At 50.0% G+C, this 23,399-nt stretch overlaps 1 protein-coding gene and 1 pseudogene across 1 annotated transcript; both read right to left on the bottom strand.

Annotated features, from left to right (window-relative positions):
- Nucleotides 1-11: 11 nt before the first annotated feature.
- Nucleotides 12-22,298, bottom strand: Lamb2 (laminin subunit beta 2). Its single transcript, XM_015487222.2, has 34 exons — nt 22,293-22,298; nt 15,065-15,158; nt 14,894-14,979; nt 14,591-14,763; nt 14,370-14,505; nt 14,215-14,288; nt 13,637-13,825; nt 13,483-13,546; nt 13,050-13,252; nt 12,396-12,516; nt 11,883-12,071; nt 11,502-11,681; nt 11,312-11,424; nt 10,960-11,039; nt 10,751-10,883; nt 10,420-10,578; nt 10,215-10,342; nt 5,155-5,287; nt 4,766-4,958; nt 4,551-4,694; nt 4,098-4,329; nt 3,851-4,014; nt 3,545-3,769; nt 3,241-3,458; nt 3,035-3,131; nt 2,574-2,946; nt 2,298-2,482; nt 1,983-2,224; nt 1,557-1,905; nt 1,061-1,268; nt 842-983; nt 582-758; nt 333-492; nt 12-253 (listed from the first exon to the last, which is right to left on the bottom strand). Exons 2-34 carry the CDS (start codon nt 15,088-15,090, stop codon nt 117-119), a joined length of 5,433 nt encoding a protein of 1,810 aa, XP_015342708.1. The 5' UTR covers nt 15,091-15,158; nt 22,293-22,298; the 3' UTR covers nt 12-116.
- Nucleotides 5,946-7,099, bottom strand: LOC107143495 (annotated as a pseudogene).
- Nucleotides 22,299-23,399: the final 1,101 nt, after the last annotated feature.

Below are 23,399 nucleotides of genomic sequence, written 5' to 3'. Positions count from 1 at the left end.
AGACAACACTGTGAGGGTTCACACTGGTTTATTGGGAGCCCTGACAGGCTGAGAGCTCTTTAATGTGAAGGCGTGCAGAGCGAGGCTGGGGACTGGGATAGGCTCTAGACAAGGGGTCACTGGCAAGTGTTGTAGATCTGGACCTGCAGATTGATGGCTTGAAGCACGCTGCGCATCCTGGCCTCCAGCCCGTCCAGCTGGGCAGCCTTGCCCTCCAGTGCACGTTCGTTCTCTTCATAGGTGCCCTCCAGTTCTAGGAGGGGCATGTATCAATTTAGGGGTCCTTTTCCCACAGTCCCACCTCTTTGGTTCCTCCCTGCCACACTTCTCACCCTGTAGTCGCTGCAACTTGTCCTGAGCAGCCTGCAACAGGCCCCGAGCCTCTTCTCGCAGTTGTTCTGCCCTGGCCTGTGCAGCCAGCACACCCTGGGCCTTGCGCTCAGCCAGGGCCCTCACAGTTTGGTATTGATCACCCACTGGGCCCTGCAGCAGCTGTTGATGTAGAAGGCAGCATTGATATGCTAGCCCAGTAGAGGCTCAACCATCATCCCTACCTTCTTCAGCAGGTTGTCTCAGCCTACCTGCTCAGCCTCCCAAGCACGGCTCTGGGCACTGCCTGCTGTTTCTTCGGCTGTAGAAGCTGCCAGACTATTTCCTGCCCATTTCAGTTTCAGAGCCTCCAGGAGAGCATCCAGTTGCTGAGCCCGCTCACCTGCAGAACTCAGTGCCTGCTCTGCACCTGCCATTCTTTCCTGTACCTGCCATGAATAGGCCCAGAGTTAAACAGATCTATGGTACATGCCCATAATCTTGCCCCTCTGATGTCCTAGGGAGACTACACCTGGTGCAGAGTCTGCTCTGTATGCTGTGTGTCAGCCACTGCTCTCTGGATGGCACCCTGGGCAGCACCCTGTGCCCGCTGAGCCTCTTCCAGTGCTGCCTGTACTGTTTCTGCCTTCTGTTTCTCACCTTCAGCCCAGCTCCTTGGGAAAAGGGGGAATCAGGGCTTGAAGGTATCAGAATCCCATGTCAGGGATAGGGATCAGGATTGGGGTCAGACCTTGCCCGCTGTGCATCCTGCAGTAGCTGCTCAGTCCGACGCACATCCCCCACAGTACGTGCCAGGATTGTGTCTACATCTGCCAGGCTTCTAACCCGTTCCGCAATCGCACCTGCCAGGTGCTGGATCTGATCTGGTGAAGCTGGGATAGACAGCTCCAGTACTTGTGTAGCCACCATCTCAATGCTATCAGGATCAGCACCCTCCTCTATAGGGACACAGACAAAAGCTTAAAGACAGATTCTTCAGCATGAATATGGGGACATAATCTTGGTGTGGACTCTGGATCATACATGAAATAGGAATTTGTTAATAGGTATAAGGATGTAAGCACAGGGATGGGGACTATACAAAGGGCACAGACCCAGGGACATGGACTGAAGGATCACATATGGGCAATGATTTAGAGGCTGGACATGGGGTCAGATACAAGACAACTACAAGCCCTGAGACCCACATTAAACCTAAAAAGAACATAGACTCAGGGGAGACTTACGGCTAAGAAAGTCTTTTACACTCTGGATAAGTTCTCGAAGTTCCTGGTTGGCCTGTTCCACCTGTCCCCTGGAAGCATTAGCCTTGTCCAGGGCCTCCTGGGCCCGCTGCTGTGCCTCACCTGCCTGCCGTCGAGTCTCAGCCACTCGGCTGAGGATGCCATCACCTTCTACTAGTGCACGCTGTAGCTCTGCCTGTGTGTGCCGGGCCCGGCCCAATGCTAGGTCTGCTGTGGCTGCAGCCCCGCTGCAGCCAAGACCCCCACAGCGGAGCTGCCCATCCTCATCCCGGCAGCCGGCACCCCCACAAGGGCTGGTAACACAAGGGGCATCCCCTGGGGCCCCACACACCTGCCAGACATAGAAAAAGTTAGGGCTCTGTGAGAATATCCATACTTACCTATCACCCCACCTGACTTGCATCTCACCAGTTCATTTATGACAGTCAAGCTCAGGGTGCGAGCATGGTCAGAGAGTTTGCCCAGTGCTCGATGGTTGGCCAGATGTTTTTGGTTGAAGTCTTCCCTCTGGCCATCCATTAGCACTTCTGTCTGATGCCGGGTATCTGCTGAGTTGCTCACAGAGCTAGGCACTAGCAGGGCTGAGGTATTAGCACGACGTTCTGCCTCTACAGACTGGATATAGGCATGGTGGATGCTGTCATAGGCACCTAAGTTGGGCAGAGGCAGGCAGTCAGCTGAATATCAACCCTGGCCCTCCTGCCTAGTTGACCAACTACTTACCTAAGAAGTTTGAATGCTTGAGCAGGTCCAGATGCTGGTGAAGCTGACGTAGTGTGAGATTAAGTGCAAGTCCATCTCGCTCTAGACCACTGAGTTCATTGTTGGCATTGAAGTTCTCATCCTGCACATCTGTCAACTTGGCCTCCAGCTGAGTCAGGTGCTCAGTGGCCTCCCCAATTTCATGCCTGCATCAATGGATGTCTGTTTAGAGAGGCTTCAGCCTGGTGCACTATACCTTTGCCCCATCCCACCATGTATCCTCTAACTCATCCGCACCGCAGCTCCTCTGTGGCCTCCACAAGCTGCATAGTAGAGGCAGCTGAGGTGTTGTGGGCACCCACAATGGCCTGCACCATGCCCAGCTTCTCCTGCATATGCCAAAAGCTGCTCTCAAAGGCACCCAGCACACCGGTCTGCTGGAGTTCCTGTGCCCACTGCTCCAGGCGCCGTGTACGGGCAGCCAAGTCCTGTACCACACGGTCCCAATCCCCAAAGCATGCATGGCAAGGGTGGCATGAAGGAAAGACACCAGAAAAGCCCCGAGCACACTGATCACAGCGCACACCAGACACGCCTGCACGGCAGCTACAATGGCCTGTGGAGCGGTGACACTGAGGTGTGTCTATTCCACGAGGGTCACAATCACAGGCTGCAGGAAAAGGCAGAACACAGAGTTAGGGCCCCTGTGGAGCATCCTAGAAAGTCCTCCATCCACCCTGGCTCCCCAACCACCTCACCACGGCACTGCAACCCAGGGTCTCCCCAGTGGAGTTCTTGGCACTCTGAACAAGTCTGCCCACCAAAGCCAGCACGACAGTGGCACTGCCCTGTGAACTAGGGTGGAAACAGAGCAGGAGTCAGAGTCTCCATCAGAGGCTGAGCCCCTGAGATGAGGCAGACAGCAGGGACCATCTACCCAGAGATCTACAGAAGGGTTCCATACCTGATTGCAGGTGGGGCCTCTGGCTCGGCTTAGGTGGCAGGCACAAGGCTGGCAGCCGTGGCTACTAGTAAGGTTCCAAAAGTTGGGGGCACAGTGGTCACAGCTAAGGCCTTGGACATTGGGGAGACATGGACACTGCCCACTGCTTGGATCACAATGGCACTGGTCAGTGGATGGGCAATGCTGGGGATCTGTGCCTAGTGGGTTGCAGGTGCAGCCTGTGCCAGCAAGATGAGCACAATATGAAGGAGAGCTCAAACAGTAGAACCCCACCCCCACTATTCCTTCCCATGTATATACTCACGATGACAACTCTGTCGGGCAGCCTGACCATGGAAGCCAGGCTTGCAGTGGGCACACTGTGGCCCTTCTGTGTTGTGTAAACAGCGCACACATTGCCCCGTGTGGGGGTCACAAGCATCAGGGTCCATAGGGTCAATGTTCCCACTGCACTCACATGGTTGGCATCTGCCACCTGGCCTTGATGGATCCCCAAAGTGCCCAGGGGCACAAGCTTCGCACCGTGGCCCTGCCCACAGTCAAGGGGAAACCATGAGTGCTCAGCCCAGCCACTTCACACTGATCCCATGCCTGCCCCCTACCCACTTACCTGTGTAGCCTAACTGGCAGTGGCACACAATGTGCTGGGAGTAGCCATCCCGGTGGCAAGAAGTAGCAAAGTGCCTTTGGCTTCCAGGGCCTTCAGGGCAGGGACAGGGCCGGCACTGGCCCCCATATGGCAGCCGTGGATCCCCATGGAAGCCAGCAATGCACCTGTAGGGAAGTAAAGAAAGAAATGGGTCATCCCCAGGCAGCCTTCCTACCCACCAACCTACTCATAGACTCTCCAGGCTCACCTTTCACAGTGTTCACCCACTGTGTGATCACGGCAGCCCAGGCAAGTGCCTGTGTGGGTGTCACATTCATCAGCATGCCCATTGCAGACACATGGCCGGCAGCTAGGAAATCCCCACTGGCCACGCTGGCAGTGGTCACAACGAAGCCCAAAGGCACCAGTGCGGCAGGGACATTGCCCACTAGTTCCTTCACATAGGCTGCTGAGCGCCCCTTCAGGACTGCACTGGCAGGCTGTGGGCAGTGCAAAGTCTGAACTGAGGGAAAGGGCCTAAGGGGTGTTGGATCAGGGTGGGAAGGTCAGGGAATGGAAGAGAACTGTAAGTGACTCAGGGCTAAGATTTAGTATGGGGTCCAAGGCAGAGTTAGAGGAAGGAAGCAGAGCCAGATGGAGGAGGGAGAACAGTAGTGGGAAGGAGAGAAAAGAATAGAAGGGAACAAGGGGAGGCAAGTACCTTGACAGCCGATGGGGCCAAAGCCATAGTAGCCAGTGGCACAGAGGTTACAGCGGCGTCCAGCCACTCCAGGTTTGCATGGGCACTGGCCACCATGAGGGTTGCACTCAGAACTCAGTGAACCTTGAGGGTCACACTGACAAGCTGTGGGACAGGGGTGCAAATCAAGCTGGGCCTCCACTTCTGCCCCACCGACCCATGTCACGGGTACTCACGCAGGGCACCGTTGTATATCAGAGTAGACAGGCTAATGAGGAGGGGGGCACAGGCCTCGGAAGGAGGGACCTTGCCAGGCACCAGACCTTCTTCATGACATCGGTAGCGTTCAAAGGTGGCACGGCGCTCCAGGGCAGCAGCATCACCCCCACTGAATATTTCTAGCACCAGGACACGGGGCAGCAGCACCAGCTAAAGAGATGAACAAGAGTATAACTCACATCAAGGACCACATTGGAACTTTCAGAGTAGTGCCATGGGCTTGTTAGCCCTGATACCACCATGAGCCTGCTTCTTCTGTCACAAACCTCTCATTTCCACCACCACCACCACCACAAGACCCATCCCACAGACCCTGCCATCTTGGCTGGTATGGGCAAGAGTTCACCGAGTCAATGAGTAGGTCAGGTCCAGAGTAGGAGGTCTCAGGCTGGGTGCTTCCTCCTGTTCGTAACAGCTTCAGATGCAATTTGTAAGAGGTGCCAGGCTCAAGGCAAATAGGTCTAGGAAGCATCAGGTACCTGGAGGAAAGCAGGAATAAGATAGGAGGTTATCCTTGATCCTCATATCCATCATTCTGGACCTCTCACACCCCATTTGCAGCAACCAAACCTTGGCCAAGGCAGAGACTATGGGTGAGACAGGCTGGGCTGGGCTGGACTGGGCCAGGTTACACCAGGCCAGCAGACAGCTGCTGGATACCTCAGAGATCTGTACAGAGGATTCCGATAAACATGGCTCTCTAGAATCATACACCTGGGCAGACAAGCTCATTGGAAACACTCATACAGCCTTTCCCCACTCCACATCATTTCCCCAGCATAAAAACTTGCCAATTTTTCTTCAACAACTACTTTGATCTTCTGCTTACCCTGACCTACAACCTATAAACTCTGCTCATTTTCAGTAAGACTACATCACTTTCTCTCTGTGTTCCAGGTCATTCCCATCATCCTTTGGTTCTTTTATCTCACTGAAATTCTTTTTTTTTTTTAAAGACACATTTATTCAGCGTCATGATCAGACTATTACATTTAGCAATCAACAGCATGAGTGCAAAAAAAAAAAAAAAAGTCTACATTAAAACCCTTTGTTGGAACGCTTTACACTTTCCACAGAATAGAAACTAAAATAACCTGTTATACAATTAGTCACAAATACAGTCCTCAAGTTTTTTTGCCCATACACATGAGTATTGTCTAAACCATGTCTTCTTTGTAGCAGCTAGGCCCTGCCACCAATGTGCTTGGCTGAGTTCACAAATCTGTTGTAACCTGTAGCTTCCCTGGCACTTCTCTGGCTCTCCTCTCCTGCTAAGCTTTGTTTCCTGGCAGTATTAAAACCTTCTGCCACTGCCATAGCTACTGCTGCTGCTGGAACCACCATAGCCATCTTGGTTTCGTGGTTTGGCAAAATATTGGCCTCCACCACTGTAAGGTTCAGAGCTTCTGCCTCCAAAGTTTCCACCCTTCATGGGTCCAAAATTTGATGACTGATTGTTGTAACTGCCAAAATCATTGTAGCTTCCACCACCTCCAAAATTGCTTCCATCATTACCAAATCCATTGTAGCCATCCCCGCACTCCCACCATATCCACCACCACCACAACTGCCACCAAAGCCACCATGACCACTGAAGTTCCCTCCATGACCGAAATTGTCATTTCAACCAAAACCACCTCCACGACCACCACCAAAGTTTCCAGAACCACTTCGACCTCTTTGGCTAGATGAGGCAATAGCCATCTCTTGCTCTGACAGAGCTTTCCTCACTTCACAGTTGTGGCCATTCACAGTATGGTATTTCTGAATGACAATGTTGTCCACAGAGTCATGGTCATCAAAAGTTACAAAAGCAAAACCCCTTTTCTTTCCACTGCCTTGGTCAGTTATGATTTCAATAACTTCAATTTTCCCATACTGTTCAAAATAATCTCGTAGGTGATGTTCTTCAGTGTCTTCTTTAATGCCACCAACAAAGATCTTTTTGTTAAGTGGGCCCCTGTCTTTGAGAATCTTCTCGAGACAGATCTCGTTGGTTCCACTACTTTTCCATCCACTTTGTGTGGTCTTGCATTCACGGCTGCATCCACTTCCTCCACAGTGGCATAAGTGACAAACCCAAAACCTCTGGAGCACTTGATGTTTGGATCTCTCATAACCACACAGTCCGTGAGTGTTCCCCATTGCTCAAAATGGCTTCTCAGACTCTAATCAGTTGTTTCAAAGCTCAGCCCTCCGATGAATAGCTTCCGCAGCTGTTCGGGCTCTTTAGGGGACTCTGATTTAGACATGACAGCAGCAGGAAGAGAGACTTTAATGATGCTTTCTCGGCTGCGTCCACCCTGAAATTCTTTTTCAATACTTTAAGTCTTCTCCTAGTTTCCACCTCAATTTTTTTCTTATTTTTGTTTTTGGTACCAGGGATTGAACCTACTGAGCCACATCCCCAGCCCTTCTTGATATCTTATATAGAGATCAGGTCTTGCTGAGTTGCTTAGGGTCTCATTAAGTTTCTGAGACTGCTTTTGAACTCAAAATCCTCTGCCTAAGCCTCCCAAGCCTCTGGAATTGCAGGCATGTGCCACTGTGCCTGGCTTTCCCCCTCACTTTTGCTTTCTATTTTTTTTTTTTTGGGGGGGGGTGGTGGTACTGGGGATTGAATTCAGAGACACTTGACCACTGAGCCACATCCCCAACCCTATTTTGTACTTTATTTAGAGACAGGGTCTCACTGAGTTGCTTAGTGCTTTGCTGTTGCCAAGGCTGGCTTTGAATTTATGATCCTCCTGCCTCAGCCTCCCAAGATGCTGGGATTACAGGCATACGTCACTGCACCAGGCTCACTTTTGCTTTCTTGAAAAATAAATTCCTAAGTAGAGACCACTATAGCAAATGTCTTCTCTCTCTAGCCTTCTCCTCCAGCAGACTTCTGCTCCATCCTGTGCCAAGGTCATGAATGACCTCCATGTAACTAAACCCAGCAGCTACCTCTGTTTTTTTTTTTTTTTTTTTTTTTTAAATTATTTATTTATTGGCAGACACAACATCTTTGTTGGTATGTGGTGCTGAGGATCGAACCCGGGCCGCACGCATGCCAGACGAGCGTGCTACCACTTGAGCCACATCCCCAGCCCAACTACCTCTGTTCTTATTTGACTCCAGCATTCATCAGCATGTTGTGAACTCACTGTGCCTTCCTCTTTAGACACACTTTTCTCTTAGCTTCTTCCCCTTTTTTTTTTTTTTGGTGGTAGTGCTGGGGATTGAACCCAGGGCCTTGTGCATGGGAGGCAAGCACTCTATCAACTGAGCTATATCCCCAGCTCCTTCTCTTAGCTTCTTGGTCCCCACCTACACTCCTCTTGGTCCCCGCCCCCAGACCCCTAGTTCCTCCTTCTTTACTAGCCTCTAACACTAGAGTACCCCAAAGCTTGGTTCTAGTCTTCTTTCTCTTTCTCTGGTCATTTCTAGAATGACCCCCTTTATGAGGGGTCTCTAATTTGGCTCCTCCTAGTAATTCCAGACATAGAAATCTAGTCACACACCTCCATGTCCAAGCATTTCAGAACTGCTCCTCCCTATGTCTCCATCTCAGTAAAGAGTCCCACCCCCATCCAAATGCCCAGGCCAAAACCTGAAGTCACCTTTTCACCTTCTCTCACCTCCCTATATATTTAAGACATCAGCTCTACTACTACACCCTCTAGAGCCTTCTCTTTCCTCACTCTCTATTATACCTTTGTACCATTGACTTTCACTTGTCCAACTCAGTAGTCTTTAGCATATCTCCTAGCTTCTTACCTTGACCCCTTTAAGTCTGTTTTCCACTCAACAACTAGAAGGATCTTTGGGTTTTTGTTTTGTTTTTCTGAGCTATTGGGGACTGAATCCAGAGTCCTTTACAACTGAGTCACATCCCAGTCATTTTGATTTTATTTGAGATATGGCCTCACTAAGTTGCCCAGGCTGGCCTGGAATTCTCAGTCCTCCTGCCCCAGTCTCCCAAGTCACTGGGATTACACATGTACGCCACTGCACCCAAATAGGGGGATCTTTGTTAAACACCAGCAACAGTTGGCAAAATGTTTATAATGGATACAACTAGGTTAATTATGCTATTCTTTCTACTTCTGTGTATGTACCAATATTTACATGATCAAAAGTGTAAAAAGATGTCTGGGGTTGTGGTCAGTGGTAGAGTGCTCACTTAGCATGTGCGAGGCCCTGGGTTTGATCCTCAGCACCACATAAAAATTAAATAAGTGTATTGTATCCAACTACAACTAAAAAATAATTTTTTTAAAAAAAGTGTAAAAACAGCCACGTTTGGTGGCATATGCCTATAATCTCAGCTACTCAAGTGGCTGAGGCAGGAGGATTGTGAGTTCAAGACCAATATGGGCAACCTAACGAGTCCCCATCTCAAAAAACAAAAACAGGGCTGGGGCTGTAGTTCAATGGCAGAGCACTTGCTTAGCATGTGCTCTGCTTAGCATATGTGAGGCACTGGGTTTGATCCTTAGCACTGCAAAAAAATAAGTAAAATAAAGGCATGTTGTCCATACACAAGTACAAAAAAAAAAACAAACAGAAAGGGCTGGGGATGTAGCTTAGTTAAGGTAAAGCACCTCTGAATTCAATCCCCAATGTTAAAAAAAAAAATGTACAAAAAGAGGGTTTGGGATGTGGCTCAGTGATCAGTGCTTGCCTGGCATTCATGAGACTCTAGGTTCAATACCCAGCACTGCAAAGGAAAAAAAATTGCTAACTTTTGGGACTAGACATGCATGAGGCCCTGGGTTCAATCCCAAGCACCAAAAAAAAAAAAAGTAAAGTGAAAAAGATACATGAAATACATACTACCCAAAATATAATAAAACATTAACCAGATACATGAAATACATACTACCCAAAATATAATAAAACATTAATCAAAGTGCTCTGATGCCACAGCCCCACAACCAACATGACCACCATTGGCCCTTCCTATAGTGACACTGGATGATTTCTAATTAATTATTGCCTTGTCCTCTGTTAGACCTTAGAGAGCAGACTTTATTTGATCTACTTTTTTTTTTTTTTTTGTACTGGGGATTAAACCCATGGGTGATTAACCCCTGAGCTACAACACCAACCCTTTTTGTTTTTATTTTGAGACAGGGTCTCACTAAATAACTCAGGGCCTCATTAAGTTGTTGAGGCTGGCCTTAAACTTGCAATCCTCCTGTCTCAGCCTCCTGAGCCACTGGGCCATTGTGCCCAGCTGTTTTGTCTACTTTCTTCCTATGACCAGAGCCATGTCCAACAGAGCCTGACAAACAGCACTCAGGAAGAGGCAGATGAATGAGCAGTGGGGTCTTCCAGGTGTTCCAGGTGTCCTTCAAAGATCTAAGGGCTGGCCCCACAAACCCCCACCATTTTGAGTGCTACCATCAGTATCCTCACCTAATGTCTGGTTGTAAAGTCCCTTGGATACGGTCATCCTTGGGCAGCACATGCCCACACGGGCTGTGGGCAGACACAGGCCCTGGACGTTGCACAGTCAGTTCTATCTCTGCCCATTGCTCAGGAACCTGGGGAAAGGTAATGATGGAAGAGATGCCCCACACCCAGAGGTTTCAGCTCCAGGTCAGTTGTCACAGGGTCTGACCTGGGGTTCCAAACGCAGCAGCAGGTCATATTCCATGGCCCTTGGCAAAGAAGTCACCAGGAACTCCAGCACCTGACCCTCCCGCAGCTGCACAAAGCCTGGGCCAGTCCAGGATGGAGTCTCCCCGGTGATTGCCAATCGCTCCACAATATCCAGCACCTGAGAGGTAATGCAGCCAGGGATGGAGGCTCAGGTGAGGCACTGCCTTTTCTGCCATATCTAGCCCCAAATCCTATTTCTTCGGCCAAGGACTCACCCAAGGCTGCATAGCACCCCTATCCCCTCCCAAGACACTATCCTCAATGCAGCCTCTCTAGCCACTCCTACCCACCTGCCCTCGGGCTTCCTCAGCCTCCCAAGTTAGATGGTCCAGGAAGGGCCGGAAGTAACCAGGTTGCACTTGCTCACAGCGCCGTCCAACCATGTGCTGGCGGCAGCGGCACTGGCCTGTGGCCTCATCACACCTAAAGGGTGCTATGGTTATTCAAGAATACCCTCTTTTTACCCTGCCCCCTCCCAGGCTCCATTTATAGCACTCACTGAGGATCCAAGGCACCACCTGCATCGCAGTCACAGGGGCGGCAACCAAGTATGTCGTGGCTCAGGCCCCAGTGGCCAGGCTGTGAGGAAATGGTTGCTGGGAGCCAGAAATAGACCCCTCGCCACCCAGTGGGGAGTCCAACCATACTCCTCAGTGTTTACCACCCCTTGGAGAATGCATGGCCTTCAGACTACTGGGACACACCCCTGCCCTCCCAGGCTTCTCATCCAGGACTGGACTCTTAGTTTTCAGTACTCATCCACCAGGATATGGACATTGGTGGCTCAGGGGACCCCAGAACCCCAGTCCTGTGTTCAGGACTCCAGGAACTACAGCTCCCTCTGGTCATACCAGGCAGCGATGGCACCCGCGTCCAGTCACCAGACGCTTGCAGAAACAGGTTCCACTACTGGAGTCACAAGGGGTGCCCCCAGGCACTGTACCCCGTGTATTACACTGACAACCTGCAGGCAAGGAAGCACATCAGAGCTTTGGGGAGCTGAAGCAGTACTCAGGTTCAGCTGAGTCAGGAGGCACTTACGCTGGCAGCCTAGAGGGTCACTGGCACTGAGCCCAAAGAAGCCATCACGGCATTGCTGACAGCGAGTGCCCACCACATGTTTTTTGCAGCGACACTGGCCTGAGACCAGCCCCAGTGCAGGATCATCATGAGAATCACAGCGACCACCATCTTGGGAACCCATAGGATCACAATCACAAGCTGAGAGCAAAAAGAGGTACAAGGTCACCTTAACCCAATTAGTCCAGTATAAGTCCTCTTCTAAACCCCCACCCTAGGTCCCTGGTCTGGTTCCACACTAAGTCCCCCACCCCAATTCCCCATAACCTGGATAGCAAATTGGCTTCCCAGTTTCTGCCCCAGGCTCAGCTTCCCCTCCCTCATGTCCAATCCCAGCCTCACAGCGGCACACAGCTGGGTCCCGCAGATCCTTGGTTGGGTCACGATAGAAGAAGGGCCGGCAGAGCTCACAGTGATGCCCAGCTGTATTGTGCTGACACTTATCACACACGCCTCCACTCACATTGCCAGATGCTAGGTAAACAGCCATGTCAAAGTGGCAGCTGTGGGTGTGCCCGTGACACTCGCACTCTGTGGGAAAGGGGAAAGGCCACTTGAGGGACCAGCTCCTGAGAGTAAGGGACAGAGGACGGGACCCTAGTGCCACCTTAGATTCCTCCCAGAGGCCAGATTTTGATGGTCGTGGCATACAGACTGCAAGTCTTCAACATCAACCTGGACCCCTAGCCCAAGCAGATTATGGAGGAGAATTGAAGAGGTCACCAGGGATATTAAGCCTGGATACCCTTTAGACATAACCTGAGTATTAAGGGCTTGACCAATCAGCTCTTGGCTCTACCCAGGGCACAGCCAGGCTACAGAGTTCTGGAGCTGTGGGACCAGGGTCTCACTTACTCTTACAGGCATGACTGTGGCCATCTTCAGCTGGATGCCAGGGCAGGTCATGATAGAAATCCTGACACTGCTCACAGTTGAGGCCACGGGTGTTGTGCTTGCAGACACAGGCTCCATGCACCTATGGAAGTGGGCAGATAGATTGTCAAAACTGTCTGGCCATGGGGCTGGGATTGTAGCTCAGTGGTAGAGCACTTGTCTAGCATGTGTGAGGCACTGGGTTTGATTCTGAGCACTGCATATGAATAAGTAAATAAATAAAGGGCCTCATTGACAACTAAAAAAATATTTTTAAAACACTGTCTGGCGGGCTGGAGTTGTGGCTCAGCGGTAGAACGCTTGCCTAGCATGCACGAGGCCCTGGGTTGGATCCCCAGCACCACATAAAAATAAGTAAAATAAAGGCATTGAATCCAACTACACTAAAAAATAAATTTTTTTAATATTTATTTTTTAGTTTTCAGCAGACACAACATCTTTATTTGTATGTGGTGCTGAGGATAGAACCCAGCGCTGTGCGCATGCCAGGCGAGCACGCTACCGCTTGAGCCACATCCCCAGCCCTAAAAAATAAATATTAAAAAAAAAAACAACCCTGTCTGGCCATGCCTGCCCCTTCCCCTAACTATATCCCAGCTATCTGAAACTCCTTACCATGCCCTCAACATGGGCTGGTGCCCCTGGGGCTGGTGCACACTGTGAGGCATGTCCATAGCAGAAGCAGTTGCCACGCACAACCAGCTCATACAGGGCATAATAGTACTTCTCTCGGATCTCCCGCCTTGGGTCAAGCAGATTGTCTCCCAGTGTGTGAAGACGAGTCAGGTTCACCCGCAGGTTGGTGATCTTCAATAGGTCTGAGGGGAAAAGTGTTGGGGCCAACTAGCCAGACTGGCCCTTGAAACCCTGTATTCATCCAGGGGCTGCAGCTGCCAAGGTCACCTTGGGAGACCTCTGGTTGACTGCTTCCTGAGCTAAACTAGGCTTGGCACCTGCCCTAGAAAGCACCCAAAATAGTTACTGAGGCCCCAGATAATCTTCATCCAGATGCTGGGACTGTGCCAGGCTGAAAGGGTGGGGCACTCACTCTGAATCCGTGAACTGTAGGGATCCAGGATAGGGATGGCAGGGTCTAACACACGATAGATAACCTAGAGAGGCAGAGAGACCATAGAGATACAGGACCTTGCTGAGACCCATTGCACTCCCTTCCCACCCCTAATTAAAATCTTAACCCTTACCTCGCCTTCAGTGGATGGCTCAATTTCTGAGTAGCGGGACTCACAGACTACATCATCCCAGTGCCGTGGAGGGGCTAATGGAACTCCTGGAAAGTCAGCCCCACAGTCATAGGAGAAATATCGGTACACATGCCAGGTGTGGCCAAAATCGGCTGAGCGCTCCACCAGCATGGCAGCAGGGCGAAATGTCTGGGTGGGGGGCATAGCTGATCAGCAGGCACCAGACCCAAGTCCAGCCCAGGCTATGGAGAGCTCTCCTCAGCCTGAGATTGCCCTCCAGCAGTTCAAAGGCAGGTAGGGGTGACCATGAAAGACAAGCAATGACTAAGGAGGGTAGCCACCTCTAATGGGGAGGCCCCAGGGATCATGGGGCCCAGGAAGACAGCATCTGACCCAGCCTGCAATGAGAGCAGCAGAAATAGCATGTGCAAAGGCCTGGAAGTGCACAGATATGTATAGCATGGGGAAATAAAGGCGCCATCCATGCAGTCAGTGCATAACACATGGGCTCAGGACTAAACTGAGGATCAGGGGCTCTGTCCAGGGCAATGGAGAGTCAAGCAGGGTGATTTGGGCACCTTGAAGGTCATAATGAGGTGCGTGAAATGAAACTCAGCCTCCAGGTCCAGCTGGATGGTGACCCTGGGAATACCTGGGGCAGGAGTCGGAGGTCAAGGACTTGAGGCTACTAGTTGGCAGCCTTGCTCAATCCATGCCCCATCCATAGCCTCACCATTCTCTGATTGCCACCAGGCTGCCCGGCGCTGTGGTGCAAAGCTGGTGACCACATTCTGGATGCGATGGCTATATGGGTTGTCTCTAGCAGAGTAGGGGCGCCGAGAATCACACAGGAAACACTTCTTCTCATCCTGGGTTGAGTGAGGGTTAGGATCAGTTCCTCAGGCAGTATGAACCCCACCCTGACCCAGCCTCTCACCTAGACCCCAGCAGCACCTGTAGGTGACTGACAATGCAGTAGGGTTCAGGACCATGCAGGCCACAGGTGGATGAGGCAGTCAGTCTGTCAGCACGGCCCACCAACAGGTCACCTGTGGCTGGGTAGCAGCTTCCTCTTGAACAGCCAGGCACATCTAGAGCTAGGGCCTGGGCCAGTGTGGCCACCAGCACTGAAGACAGTAGGTCAGCCAGTTCTGTTGTTCTTCTATTCTGTACCCCCATCCCATGTTCCCAAGAGACAGCCACCCCAAGACCCACCATCACATCCCACAACCCTTGGTCCTCACCCAGCCCCCTCACCACTTAGAAGCAGGCCCAGTCGAAGTTCCCAGGGCACACCCAGTCCCTGCCGGCCCCTCCCTTCGTCCCCTGAGGCCCACTCCATCCTGAGGGGGAGGAAAACAAGGGAAAGGGAAGATGAAGGGTCTTGCGCCATAGTCCCACTTCATCCCTTCGGGGTCCCATGCTGACCCTGCCCGTGTGGGTCTTTGGCGCATTTCCCTCCGGGCCCTCTGTCGGTCCCAGGGTCTGTCCAGCGGTCCTTCAGCTTGGAGTCCGGCAGCGACTTTGAGCAAAGTTGGGAAGCACGGCAGGAAGGAAACCATGGTGCGGATTCCAGGCAAGCTCAAAACACGTAACAGAAAAACCCCTCACCCCAACCTCTCATCCCCAGCCATTCCGCCCCCACTCACTCCCCCAGGAATCAGATGATCAGATTCCACAGATCTTTATTGTGCCCCTAAGGCCAAATCTATGCAAGGGCCAAGGGAAGGTGGGGGGTTTGGTGCTTTAGGCCACCACAGAAAGAGTGTGCAGGGTGTTGAGGAATGGTAGAAGCAAATGAGAGGTTTCTGATCTGAAATAAAGGGCCAAGCAGCCTGTTGTCCTTGTTATTGGCATCAGCATGGAAATCACTCAGATGTTTGATCCCAGGGTTCCAGCATCAGTGGTGAGACAGAAGGGTGCAAAAAAGGCACCAAATTCAGGGCTGTGGGGAGCTTTAGGACAGCCTGATCTGAACAGGACAGGGGCTGGAGGAGAAATGGGGAAGGCCACACCCTGCCTTAAACACAGCTCCCGGTAGCTCTGCTGCCTCTAGTCATTGTGGCATGTAGGCAGAAGTGCTGCTTTGGTTTCCCAGTATGAAAATGGGCACAGGGTGACGGACTCTAGAGTGAAAAGCCAATAATAAATCCGGATTTTCTTTTTGGCTGTTAGTCCGCTCCGGGCTTTCCAGCCCTCTGGACCTTGGGGTTGGAATGCGCGCGACCGGCAGGCGCGCGCCCCACCCAGGCCCCTGGGACCACGGCGGGGGCGGGTCTGGGATGAGGGTTGCAGGGGCGCTGGCCATGTAGTCTGAGGGTCTTCGGGGTGAGTCAGGCTTACTTTGAGCCGCCACAGATCTAACGCATTGTCTGGGACAAGGCAAGGACTGCCCGAAACTGCCAGCCCCTGACAGAGGTAAACCTGGAAGTTCCTCTGGGACCCACTCAACTTCACAAAGGAGCGTGGGGGTGGGGCAGGCAATCTACTGGACTTCTGGTATCAGCAGAATAGAATCTCCAGTCACCTTAAACTGACTGTTACGTGATTAACCTACGTCATGTGATTAACCTAAGGGGTCTCAGATACTACAAGTTTAGATCACTGACGCAGTGACCCACAAGGAGCTGAAGCAGGAGGATTGCAAATTCTAGGCCAGCTTCAGCAATTTAGTGAGATCTGTATCAAAATAAAAAATAAAAAGGGCTGGGCGTGGTGGCGCAGCCTGTAATCCTAGCAGCTGGAGAGGCTTAGGCAGGAGGATCAGGAGTTCAAATCCAGCCTCAGCAGTGGCAAGTTGCTTAAGCAACTCAGTGAGACCCTAAATAAATACAAAATAGGGCTGGGGATGTGGCTCAGTGGTTGAATGTCCCTGAGTTCAATCCCCATATCAAAAAATAAAAATAAATTAAAAATTAAAAAAATAAAATAAAAAGGGCTGATGCTATAACCTAGTAGTAGTGTGTTCCTGGTTTCAATCCCCAGCACAACTGAAAAAAGAAAAAGTTTAGATCACTTGGAGATAAAGGTCTTTAGGCTTAGGGGCACTAGATGGCCTCAAGGAGTTACAGGATCTCTCTGTTCTTTCAAGGTCAGATGACCAAAACTGGGAATCAAGGGGTCATACAGAGGTCACTCAGGGTCAGTGCATACTCAGTGGGATCTCTGTTTTCTCAAGCTCAAGGGATTCCTGGGTCGTTATGGAGTCTCATTGAGTCACCCAGGTGGTCCCAGAGCCTTTGCTGGCATCCATAGATGGCAGCAGTCGGCAGGTGACATAAGCATGGCACCCAGCCACATGTGCTCAAGCAGCTGTGCTGCCTGCTGCTCCAGGGCCTGCAAGGCAGCTGCTTTCTTGCCCAGTGCCTGCTCATTCTGTGCCAGGAGGCACTCTAACCCTGAGAATCAGGTCATCTGAACCAGACTTTGATCTCTATGCTCTTCTGCAGCTCTGTCACAGCCACCTGGACCATCTACAATTAATTCCTAGAACAGATCTGAACCTGAACCCCCACTCTACCCAGGTCCTAAAGACCCATTTGTCACTGCCTAAGTTCTTGAGGGGCAGGGACTTAAGAACTGAGATCTTACTTCAGCACAGTGTAGCCAATCTCTAGCCTAAACTTTACTTCCCACTGTTCCAGAGGGGTTCCCAAGCCCCTAATTCCCACTGTTTTGAATCTCACCTTGCCAGGACCCCAATCATGCCCATGGTCCATGATGCCTGTTCTTCTGCCTCTGGGACCTGTCACTGACTCAGGGAAAAACATGTCCTGAGGGCCTAAGCTCCACTGGACAGATACTCCAGAACTGGAGTGATATCAACTGTCAGTGCCATCTGGGCCAGGAACCCTCCTATAAGGGGGAGAGAGGGACAAATATTGGGAGTCATAGAAAGGTCACATTAAGGTAGGAACTAGATTGAATATTCGCATTGTCAGCAGAGAATGAGGATCACAGCAGTCACTGAACATGGATACAAGGGAGATGAAGGGGACAAATGGGTTATCACCTTCGGTACACTGGCCTCCAGGCTTTGAAGTGCCAACCTTGCCACCCACAGCCCTTGCTCTGCATGAATTCCCTCCTCAGCCAGAACCCTCTGAACATCCAGCCATTGGGCCCTGACTTTACCTTCCCTGAAGAGCACAAGATGTTCCATTTGACTTCCTTTTCTGCCTACCCTCTGAGCTCTACCTTCAGTCTCCTGACCCTTCACCTGGTCTGCTGTGCATTATGAAGGATGTCTTCAGCTCTGGGAAGATCCAGGCCCACAGCATCTGGTGCAAGGAAAACACTCTGGATCTGATCCAGGAGGGAGGCAATGCCTACGGCCTCACCCTGCAGGAGGGACACAGCTAGCCCACACCATGACACCAGTGCTACACTTGTAACAGCTGCACCTTCATCCATTGGGAAAGGAGTAGAGATTTTGAACCTGAATTCTGATACCTCACCCAATGAGTTCTGACCCTAACCTCTCATTGCCTCTACCTCACAACAACTACCCAATGGTATACATAAGAAGCTTACAAAAAACAATTGTGAAATTTTCAGAATTTTGCAAATTAGTTGTTAAATGGTATATAGACTGAAATCAGTCATAGTAGGATTACTTACACCATGGAAATTAATAAAGTCCACAAATCAGTCCCCCTGATTCCCAGCCAGTTGTCAAACATTTCGCAGCACACTGGTGCCCCCCACTGATCCCTGGTCAGTCCTACAATACTCCTCATTCTGGTAGGAGTTTCATGTCAATATCCTGGATGGCTATCTGCCCCTACCAGCTGTGAACAGACATGTAACAAATAGACATAAACACATGAGGAAGCACTGGATGATCTCAACAGTTGTTTGCATAGGAGCCATGGCAGCCATGCCTCATAGTCCCCTTGAACAATGTCAGGTTTCCTGTGCCTGGATTCCTTGCTGTGGCCTGGATTTGTTGTAGCTGGTAGGAGACAGGGTAATATGTAAATTGTGTCTCCTACAATCTCATGTCTGAGTGATGGTCTCCTGTGGCTCCCCCCACAGCTCCCTTCCATAGTCCCCATGGCTCTGTACCCACTGCTAATGCTGCTCCAAGGTTGTGACTGTTAAGTTCAGGCTATATGAAAAGTTGTAGAAAGCAATCAGAGCCCACAGGGCAGTGAGCAAAGTCCCAAGGCAAGGGGTTTTCATACCACAGGGTACAAGAAAACAGACCAGCTAAAGTTCCTGATGCTTCTATTCCTGCAAATAAAATGGGAATGCATTTCCCAGATTTCCTGTTGCCTTATACCCAGTATATCCTCAAGAAAGTTCTCACTAGGCAACATCTTTTACAGTAATCCATATCTCCACCCACCATTCCAGGTCTGACTGTGATCTGTGAGTGTGGCATCTGGCCCCTATCAGCCAACTCCTTAATTTTCAACCCCCATATAACTAACTGTCCTTGTGAGCCACCCTGTTCCCCAGAGAATCTTCTCCATCTACTGCTAGGCATACAGACCTGCCTCAGGATGTTATCTGATAGTTCTAAGTGCAGCTATGACCTGGACTCTGAGCATTATCTCCTGGGAAGAGGTCTGGGCTTCAGCATGTAAAAAGGATGGGAAGGGTGGATAGAAGAATACTCAAAGCTCCGTTCCATGAGATAGGAGCAATCCACCTTCTGTATACTCCAAATACACAGAATAACTGGTCCCTTTCTCCCGTCACAGCATAGCCCCCCTCACCAACCACCCACCTAGCCTACCTTGGGTTCCTGTGGCCCCTTGGGGCAAGGTCAAGCCCTTGACATGATCTAGTTCCCAGGATAAATACTTCCATGCATTCCTGCTGTCTCCTGACCCGTGACTTTCTTTTGGCTACAAACTATTCTGTGGCCCACAGTGTCTAGGTCAATATAGTCATTTTCCTTTTGTGAGGAAAGTGGCATTAGTTTGACCAGTGGTGCTCTCTGATCCATGATTCATGATCTCTGATCCATGATTTCCTTACTCAAGAAAAAACATATGACTCCCATAACAATGACTAAATAGACCAACCTGTGACCCTCTGTATCCCTGACTCTGAGAAGCTGGCTGGAGACTTCCCTCACTCCTAATCCCAGACCCCTTAACTGTGTCCAGCTATCTACTCTTTAAGTTGCTGCAGGGTCCCCATAGGGAGTGAAGGAGACTCTAGGAGTGCCTGTACCTGCTGCAGTACCCCATCCATAGCCTGTCCATCCTGGCCCCATCACCACAGCCAAGAATCCCCTGGCATAGAACAGCCACCTCTTAGGACACAGCTGCCACCTACAGCTGGAATAGAGCCAAGTGTTTAGTCCCAGGAAGTGAAGCAGATAGGACAGAACCTGCAATGTGAGAAGGAACATCTGGAACCACAGGCACAAAACTGGCACCTCAACGCTGAGATACCCTCTCTGCTTAGTCAGGCACCCATGTGTGGTTCACAACCGTGTGAGATGGAACCCTATGGGTCATAGGTACAGACTGCAGGGGAGAGAGAGGCTCACGGACAAGAGCAGAAGGCTTTACTTTCGAGAACCCTGATCACACTAATTCTAGCCTCACCTTTAAGAATGACTTGCAAGTGTAAGAATGCACATCAGTCCTCACCTGCTGAGAACTTCCATGGGCACTGGCTGGCTTCTATCTGACCAGAGAGGCCATATTGCATAGCAGACTTTGTAATTTGTTTTGCTATGCTGGTGATGGAACCCAGGGTCTTGCACATGCTAGGAAAGTGCTCTGCCACTGAGCTATACCAAAAGCATGCACAGCAGCCTTTGAGCCAGAAAACAGCACAAGACTCCAAGGGCTCTACAACCCAGTCAGGGATCAATCAGGGTCAGGAAAGAGCTACCTAAGAGGGTCCTTTATGTGGGATCCTCTGCCTAGTCTTGCCACTTTTTTTTTAAGAAATGTTTTTGCTAGTGTCTCTTAAGTTTTTAATAGGGAAGAGCAATAAATGTGTTATGTTCTTCCTCAAGGAAATCCCACCTTCACCCTTGCTACTCCCCATTAGGTAGCCCTGGAGGGCAGCCTCATCCTTCTTTTTTTTAGTACTTTTATTTTATTTCTTTATTTATTTATATGTGGTGCTGAGGATCAAACCCAGGGCCTCGCACATGCTAGGCAAGCACTCTAGCTCTGAGCCACAACCCCAGCCCCAGCCTCATCCTTCTTGATGGACTGTATGAATACCCTTCTTGCTTCGGCACTCCTGCTCTTGGTCAACCCAATATCCATCCTGACACTGGTAGTACATGTTACCCACATATCCTGCTCTTCACAAGTATTGGCTTATGACCTGAGAAAAGAGAGTATAGACTAAACAGAAGAAGTAAAGAGCCTTCTTCAGAAGAGAAAAAACACAAATGCTCAGCTAGAGCATACACACATGCACACCCAAGTCTTCTCTTAGCCCTGCTCTTGCCCCAGGCATCACTCACTGTTGCATTTGGCTGAGGGTTTCTCCCCTCCTGCCTTCTCTGGTGTGCCCCGTTGACCAGTTTCCACTTTCCAACATCACCAGTTCTTGTCTTGCATGGGCCCACTGAGTTTTCATCTTCTAAACTATTGTGCTTTAATCCTCCATGTCCTGATCTGCATACCCACTGAGTCTCTATGCCCTCACTCCCATATCTCCCACACCTCCTGAGTCTAACTTTCGCTTCACCATGGATGCAAGAACATGATTCAGGAAGGGTTCATCTTCCCTGTAGCCCCTTCTCCTGTTCTCTCTGCTTCCTAGCTGCCATGAATGGAGCAACACACTTCTATCACACCCTTCCACAATGATATTCTGCAGACCCAGAACAATGAAGTTGACCCATCATGGACCGAACCTCAGAAACTATGAGCCAAAATAAACTTTTTCTCCTCTAAGTTGTTTTGGTCAGGTATTTTGGTAATAGCAATGAAAAGCGGACAAATACAAGGACTCATCCCATTCACTCACCACTCTTTTCTTGGAAACACTTATTTCCCAAGGCCATCCTGCACTGCCTATGCCTATGCCAATCTTAATCTTCTTCCTGTGCCTCCCTGGCTCCTTCCTAGCTCCCACAACCCCTGACCTATCTTACTCACTGCTTGCCATGACCCACTTACAATAGTTTGCTCACACATTGACACATGGCTGCACGTGGGGTCAGGTTAATGCAGTTCCATGTCCACACTTCCCCAAGGGCTCTACAACTAGTTAGTGTTATGCAGCTATTTTCAGCCACATACACCAGTATTGGTGGTCACATAGACACTCACCAGATACAAGTCATATGCAGTCATAGGAAGGCACATGTTTGCTCACACCTGTCTAATGCCACAGTAGAACAAAGACTTACTAACTGTGATACATTGGCTGTGTTGGGCATGACAGCTACAAGTCTTACAGTCCCAGAAGTCCCCAAGGTCCAGAACAGAGGGGTGCATTGGCTGCAGTCTGCCCAAGTGCAGGTGTACTGTCCACTAATCTGATTGCAGAAGCAGGCTTCAGGTGAGAAGGGAATCACATGGGAACAGTGCCCTGGTGGACCAAAGGTACACCCTGGGGAGAGGAAAGGCTTGGCAGGAGTGGCAGAGGGAAAACCATACCCAGTCTTTTGGAAATATCTTCATCCACTCCATACACGCATTAAAGCCAGCAGTTGCCTGGACACAGAGCACTGCTGTGGAAGCCAGTTCTGCAGTTAGTATATACAGGCCATAGCTATGGTACAAACAGCACTGGCAGTGCCCACTGAGAAAATCATAGGCAGCAGGATCATGGGAATTAATATTATTGTTGCACTGGCAAGGCCAGAATGAGGGATCTTCTCATGGCCAAGGGTAACCAAAGTAATTGGAGGAGCAGCAGTTACAGTGGAGGCCAGGATTGGAGTGTATGTGGATTTCTTTTGGGCCCGTGGGTCACAATTACCTACAATAGTTACATTATAGCCCATCTTCCTGGTTGGGTTGGTCAATATTTTTTGTTGCTGTGAAAAAATACCTGAGGAAAAACAACTTATGGAGGAAACATTTATTTTAGTTCATGGTTTCAGAGGTTTTTAGTCCAAGGTTGGCTGACTTCATTGCTTTGGGTCTGAGGTGAGGCAGAACATTATGGGACTAAGTTCTACCTTCTACAGTTTCTAACACTTCCCAGTAGTTCATTCAGCTATGAATACATCAGTAAATTAATTAGCTTATAAACTTAAAACCTTCATGATCCAATAACTTCTCCAAAGCACCACCTCTGAACATTGTTACATTGGGGACCAAGCCTTCCACACATGAGCCTTTGGGGGACATTCCAGATCCAAACTACAATACTGGCTTACATTGCCTATAAGTGCCCCTATTTGTCCTCTTTTTGCAAAAAAAGGAACTCTGTAAATATAGGTGTCCAGACTGCAGCTCAGCATATGTGTAGATTTGAATATGAGGTGTCCCCACAAAAAATTAATATTAGACAACGCAGGAATGTTTGGAGGTGAAATGGACAGATCATGAGAGCTGTAACCAAATCAGTAGATTAATCCATCTGATGGATTAGTAATTTGAATAGATTATTAGGTGGTAACTGTGGGAGGTAGGGCATGACTAGAGGAAGTAGGTTACTGGAGGTGTGCTTTTGAGCATTCTATATCTTGTCCCTGGATCATGGTGCTCTTTTTGCTTGCTGGCTGCCATAAGCTGACAGTTTTATTATATCATCACCTTCTGCCATAATGTTCTGCCACACCTCAGGATCAGAATAATGGAGTCAGCTGACCATGGACAAA

This window comes from Marmota marmota, unplaced genomic scaffold (assembly GCF_001458135.2).
Source record: "Marmota marmota marmota unplaced genomic scaffold, marMar, whole genome shotgun sequence".
NCBI classification, from domain to species: Eukaryota; Metazoa; Chordata; class Mammalia; order Rodentia; family Sciuridae; genus Marmota; species Marmota marmota.
The sequence above is the reverse complement of the archived record's forward strand: the minus strand, read 5'-3'. Positions and strand labels throughout refer to the sequence as shown.